The sequence below is a fragment of the Mesoplodon bidens genome, assembly GCF_964165515.1.
Source record: "Mesoplodon bidens genome assembly, chromosome: 7".
In the NCBI taxonomy this organism is placed as follows: Eukaryota; Metazoa; Chordata; class Mammalia; order Artiodactyla; family Ziphiidae; genus Mesoplodon; species Mesoplodon bidens.
In genome coordinates, this window is record NC_138164.1 from 55,757,041 (window position 1) to 55,763,796 (window position 6,756).

The following is a 6,756-nucleotide window of genomic DNA, read 5'->3' on the forward strand; positions in this document are numbered from 1 at the left end:
TTCTCACATTGATAAGCCCTACACTGGGACATTCTGATGCCAAATATTTTTTTCTTCTTTCAGGAGAATGAAAGAGCAAAAAGAGTGTCGTTCCGCCTGGCCAACAGCATCTCCCAGGTGTGAGGGCTGGAAGGAGACCAAGTACTCCGGCAGCTGGTGCCCCGTCCTGTTGACCACTCCTCCCCACCTTTCAGCTCATTCTCTTTGGATTGTGGATGTGAGACAAGTCTTGTTGAGCTTGTAGTGCCCTTCTTTGCCGTTTGCATCTTACAGCATTTATTTGGGAGCCATAGTGCATCCACTACAGAGAATAAACAGCAAAGAGGGGGTGTTCCCTATTACCAGAACGATCAGTTGTATAGGGTCCACTTGACAAGACCAAGCCCAATTAGGCTCGGAAGGACTAAACTTCCTTGGTGAATTCTTTCTGCTGAGGAAGGCCGACATTTCTCACCTTTCAGTGTGCAGGGCTCAGGAGCACTGTAGATATCTGAACTACTCCTGGGCCCAGAAGAGGGTAAAAGAAGGGAGAGAGGTTCTGACATATGGCAGGCCTGTGATCCCTGGCCCAGCACAGCCAAAGACTGTCACTGTTTGCCTTTGTTTGGCCTGCTCGGACAGAGGCACCTGCCCTGAACAGGGCAATGAGGCTTCTAGAGGCCATAGGTCTCAACTGGTGCCTATTCGGGTTCTAACGGTTTTCAGGGTATTTGTTTTTCATGCCCCCTTTCCTGATGCTGACTTAGGTGGCCGCTGTGAAGCTCTGGATGGTATGGCATTCTTGATGGGGCTGGGTGGCTGTGCAGAGACCACTTACATCTTTAGGCTCAGATTTCACTGGCAGGCTTAAGAAGATGTTAACTTCAGAGCCTGCCATCTGTGCCACTACTTTGGTGTCAGAACCTGCTTCTTAGAAGTGATTGTTGGTGGCCACCCCTTCATTATGTCCATTCAGAGGTCCAGACCCAGAGTTCTGCTTGGGAAAACTATGAGGAAGCTGCTGTCTGCTTCACATACAGAGGTTCCAGGCCAAGGAGAATGACCCACAACCAGCTCACTCTGCTGGGTCTCTCCTCCTGCTTAGAGATCCTAGTTCTCAGCTTCTCCGCTTCACAGAGCCAAAGATCAGAAGTGAGTCCTCTGACTCGCCTGCCCTCAGGCTGTCCACAGCCCAGAAAAAGCCAAGACTCTGCTGGCAGCCCTTTTTTTTGCTGGAGGCTGGAGAAGGCCAGAGGGACCAGCAGGAGCCAGACCTGAGCGTTCGTGGAAGTTCTATCTGGCGTGGAAAAGGGGAAAACTGAGAGGCGAGAAGCCTCTTTGGTGTCCTTTGGTGACCCTGAAGCAACTTCAGGACTTTATTTCTCCTAGAATGCAGAGAGAAGTGTTCTGGAGGTCACAGGCATGGGAGCGGAGCTCCAGGCTGCATCTCGGATGGATTGTTGTGGTCTGTGCAAGGTGTTTGGGAGGAAAAGGCATAGGCAGATGCTGGGGGTCAGGCCACTTCATGAGCAAGGGCTTGGTTGAGAAGGAACCTATTGCTGATGTTGGCTTGGCCTGGAGACAGCTCTCCCTGGTCCTGTCATGGCTTAGCTAATTTCAAGGGAGCTGTATGTCATGGCTTTACTTTTGCTAAGAGATGCAGTTTAAGGAAGTTCTTATTTGTAGGGCCCTTGTTAATGGGATAATTTTGATCAGAGAAAACATTTCTTCTCTCCTTGTGAGTGGATGGAACTGCTCGTTTCTTTTCCACCCAGGCTGAGAGAGCGTCTTCACTTCAAAGCAGACTGTGCCCACTGACTTGCCATTCTTTCACCAGCACATGCCAAGCTCTCCTAAGCAGATGAACTTCCATAATCCTATTTTCTAGTTTGGGGTAACTAAGTCTCGAATAATCCAGTAGCCAGGCAATCTCTGCATGTAACCCTCTACTCTTTGGAGCTCACATGACTTTATGGTTTAGGCTCTGACCACTTCCCTTTCAATTTTCAAATCTTTTTCTCTGTTTAGTTGGCTTGGCAAGGTTCTCTCTGTAATTACCTCATTAATTCCTCCTCTTGGTCACCTTGCCTTGTGTGGCCCACCTTCACACCTTCTCTGAATGAGCTTCACCAGTGTTTTGTGTTGGGCAGCTGGGTGAGGGCTATGACAGGCTCAAACCCAACTGACATCTTTCCCCAAGACCAGCTAGAAACCACAAATATGAAGCAAAATACCTAGTTAAGTGCTTGGCTTCACCTCTATCAGTGAAGTTCCCAGCTTGGGTGTAGCCTGCTGGGCCAGGGGACCTTAGTAATGTGGTAGAGAGTCACATATTCCCTTCCCACTGCAGAGACCCTGCATGCTGAGAAGCTCCCTTTAGGCACCTGAGCAGTGGGGGAGGGGTGGGAGGTAGGGTGTCCTTTCCTCCAAGGGTGCGAAGCCCTGGCCCACCATCCCTACGTTGCTTACCCCACAACAGTGCCCTCTCCCTGGCTTTTCCTGTGTACTTAGCACCAGTGTTTTAACTGATGGTTTTGTTTTGTTTTTGCATGCAGAAAACAACATGATGTTTCAGAAGTTGAACAAAAGGCTACTAGCTGAGTGACTGACTTCACTGGCTCTTTGCTAACCTTTGAGCTAACCCCGTTTTGACTTATTCCCATAATGGCCCCATTTTGGAGTCAGTTAAGTCCTTTGGTCATTGACAAAGTCATGAAATAGGAATACAATGAATTCTGGATTCTTATGGTACAGAATGCAGTCCTAGAAGAGAAATTGGGTTTCTTGGGTATACTGAGAAACAAAAGAATGGAGTGGCTTCGGTTGATGCAAAAGAGATTTTAGTGCCCTCTTCTAGAAAATGGGTAGGTTGGCCTTGCCTAACTTCCAGCAATTGCCAGCTACACACCCTGCCTGTCTTTGCAGGTACCCCCTCCCTAGCAGCAGCCACCAGATCCTCTGTAGGCTCTGCTCCACAGGAGACCCTACCATCAACCCTGGCGGACTCTGGCTCTCTGTACCCATTTCTGGCAACAGGTCTTTGCCTTGCCTCTAAGACCTAGACCTCTCCTTGTTTGTTCCTGGGCTCTGCTCTGCTTCCTCTCTCACTCCATGGTGTCACCTATAGTCTTCTCTTCTGAACTCCTGAACTGAGACTTTGCTCTTTTTGGATTACAATCCCCTATGCTTCCTCTTCTCCCACTCCTCCACTGCTATTAAATAAATTGCCTGCTCCTTTAGCCCAGTTCCAAGACCTTAGCTTTCTGTTCTCCCAGTCTTTCAGCTTTCTCCCGGACTTCTTCCTCTCCTGAGCCTAAACCCATGGCCCAGGACACACTGACGGTTTTGTCAGCATCCTGAACTTCCTCATCTCCTCCAACTTTTGCTGAAACTATCAACCATTCTCCATTTTCTGCATCAACCTATTTTTTGCTCCCTTTTTCTGGGCTCCTAAGCCTGAAAAGTTCAGAGTTGACAGTCTCAGTTGGGCTCTCAGTATTGATTGGTGTGTCTTTGACTTGTTACTACTCTGCTTTCTGTCCATGCCTTTCATCTTTGCTGTCAGCAAATAACTGGCCTCATTGCCTACTTCACAGAAGAGAAGCCCTAAAGCAAAAACTTTCCTGTCCGTGTGCTCCTCTCCTCCTCCCATCCCTCTGTGTCTGTATCCCTCCCCAGCTCCTTTCCAGTTGCTCCTGTTTGGTGCTCTATTCTTGAATCCTGCTATATGTCTTCCAAGACTTTGCTCCATTGCATATCCCACTGCTCCCATTTCCCAGGGTCTTCAACCTCCCTCTCCATTGGTTACTTCCACATAGCTTACAAACAAACAAAGTTCTCCCCAAGATTAAACCAAAATTTCTTAGAGTCTGTTGCACTTACAGTTTTTTCCTCAATAGCCAAGTTTCTTTAAAAAAAATCTTTTCATTGATTTCTTCTTCATCACTTTCCAATCCTCTATAGATTTTCATAAAAGTCACCAGTGACCACCCAGTTGCCAAATCAAGCAAATACCTTTCGGTCCTCAACTGTCTTGAACTCTCTACAGCATTTCACATCATCTGCCACTTCCTGTTTGAAAAACCCTCTTCATTTGGCTTTCATGACTCCACAATTCTCTGGATTCCTCTTACCTTTCAGCCACACAGGCTGAGCCTTCCTAGAAATACTGACAGGGGGACACATCTGTAGCTTTCTGTGGTCTCTCCTCTTCAGGAGTAGGATAGGCAGGAGGAAGCACAGCTGCCCCTGCTCCCTGCCCTCTGTGTCTGCCTGTTCTCTTTGAGTTCATTTCTTCTCCTGGACTCAGTTCTCCTCATGCCAAGCATGTGTATGAGCTCTGCTGGGAGGACACCATCTGTGTTTCTTTCTGTCTGTCTCCCCCAGTGCAGCACAGAGACAGATTTTAGCCATGTTTGCTAAGAGGCCCTATATAAATCAGCCCAAGAATGTGGATTGAATCTTACCAAGAAGAAATTTGGTAAGCTGGATTACCCAGCTGGTGGGCAGCTCATCACCAGGATCCTCATACCAGTTAGAGCCTTCCATAGTTGGTAAGGTCTTGGAATCATGGTAAGCATGTTTCCATGCATGGTTCAGTTCTGCTAGCCAGGAGGAGAATCCTGGCAGGGGTGGGTGTCTGCCACTGATAACATTCTGACGGAGGGAAACTGGGCAGTGCTGTGATTCATCACTTGCTTGGGGTTCAGCTGGGGTCAGCCTGGCCCCTTTAGCCGGGTCTCTCCCGTCTGTTCTGGTCACCACCACCTGCTTGCTCCAGTTGTTCCCGGAGCTAGAGGCAGATGCCGGTTGTTTTCTTGGAGGCAGGAGGGTATGGTAGAAAGATATCTGATTTGAGATGCTAAACATCAAAATTTTGGCTCTGCCAGTTGTGAACTGTGTGACCTTGGGTACAGTTTCCCCATCTATAAAGTTGTGGGGAGGAAGGATGGTGAAAACAGTGCTCTCTCAGAGGCTCTACAGCTCTAAAGATGGTAATGGTGATTCTAATTCTAAAGCTCAGGCCACACAGGGAACAAGGGAACACTGGAGCAGTTAGTTCACAGCTAGGGAATCTTGACCAAGGCAGGGCAAAGGGACTCACAGGCCAAAATGAGCTGCTTTGAGGAAAGTCTTTAGTAGCTGGTGCTGCTTCTGGAGCCATATACCCATTCCTCAAACTGCACCCCTTCGTTGGCTATGTAGGGTGAGTTCCTCCTAGGCCTTTTCTAGAAGTGGCCATTGGATCCAAAGTGGTTGGGGGCATGAGGGAGGAACATGATAAGGGGAAGTGTCACTGATCTTAATAGGACCTACACATTCAAGAACAAATTAAAAGATAGCACTTTTCTTTACCAGTAATTGTGTCCTGGAGTGTTTTTTGAGTGGAGATGGTTGAACATGCTTCATGGTCTTCTCACCCCCAGACTCCAACATCGTTAAGACACAAGGTGGGGAAGAGTAGACTGGGGAGCTTTTTCTCTAGGGAAGAACTCAGCTCTCTGCTTCTTATTGCGTGAACACATCCTGTTCTTTAAAATACAGGCAGCAAGTCTGAAGGAGAGTTAGGGGGAAAAGCATCTTAAGAATGCCCACCACTTCTGGACGCTAAACACTTTAGGAATATCCTTTATATAGTGATATCCCCCAGTTACCTCACCTTAGTGCTCGTCTCTGCCCAATGGTTTCTAGCCATTGTGGGGGTCAAGGACACTGTAATGAATATTTGTCATTCATTTTGACCTAACTATCTAGGCCCTGCTTTTCCAAAGCACAGAGTGCCTCATCCTGTTTTTCATCCTGAATTCCTCTCAGGGTGCATGTCAAGTCAGTGCCTGCTGTGGCTGATAGCTTAATCCTTGTCCAACTGGGTGGTGAGCAATGCTGTTTGTTCTTCTTTGTTTGCAAGGGGAAGTATCTCTTTCAGAAGTTTTCAAGCTAATAATGGAAGGGTTGGTAAACTGGAATATCACCATTTTTCAACTCCCAATGAATGAATGGATCTAGGCAGTGACCATCCAAGGTTACCCATATCACAGAGACATCCAGACATTACATGTCTCCTGATACACAAGTTCATCTATGAAGTGTTTCCAAACAAATAGAATCTGAATCTAATCAAGTCTCTAGATTTAACTACCAACTTACAGATGTAGTTCCCAATTGAGAGGAAAAGCAAAGAACAGAGGAACATTTAAACTGACATCACAAGGACACAATCAGTAAAATCCAGTCTGTGAGCAATGACAGAACAAATGACCTGGTTTCTTCAACAAATGTATTGCAAGGGGAAAAAAAAAAAAGAGATGGGGGGGAAACCTACAGACTAAAGATACTTAAGAAGGCATATAAAACAATTGCAAAGTATGGAACTTATTTGCATTCTGGTTTAAAGAATATTATGAGATGATTGGGAAAAGATGAAAACTCAGGATATTTGATGATATTAGGATTTATTATTTTTAGTGTTATTATTTATATTTAATTTTTATGTTACTTTTTAGGTGTGATCAAGATTTGTAATAGTAGAATACTAGAAACAATGAAAAGCCTATAGAAGATGGTTAAATAATTAATATGATATAATTAAAAATGATATTTAAAGAGTCTATAGGCATACCTGAACTGAGACAAAGACTCTCAAAGTCTTTATTTGAATTAGGAATCCAACAGAGTCAGAAGATACATAAAGGGAGAAAGAAATTCTAAATTTCTTCTGGCTTGAGAAACCTCTCAAGTATTTCATAAAGCAGAGATATCAGTTAAAATAATTATCGA

The 6,756-nt window shown here is 45.9% G+C and overlaps 1 protein-coding gene across 5 annotated transcripts in view; it reads left to right on the plus strand.

Moving 5' to 3' along the window:
• Window positions 1–5,315, plus strand: part of TRIM66 (tripartite motif containing 66) — a 59,890-nt gene extending 54,575 nt beyond the window's left edge. For all 5 annotated transcript variants that reach the window (XM_081241290.1, XM_081241289.1, XM_081241291.1 and 2 more), the window contains one exon: window positions 64–5,315. In XM_081241290.1, the coding sequence (XP_081097416.1) occupies window positions 64–123 (60 nt within the window). In that variant the 3' untranslated portion in view covers window positions 124–5,315. The remainder of the gene's footprint in view (window positions 1–63) is intronic.
• The last annotated feature ends 1,441 nt before the right edge of the window (window positions 5,316–6,756 follow it).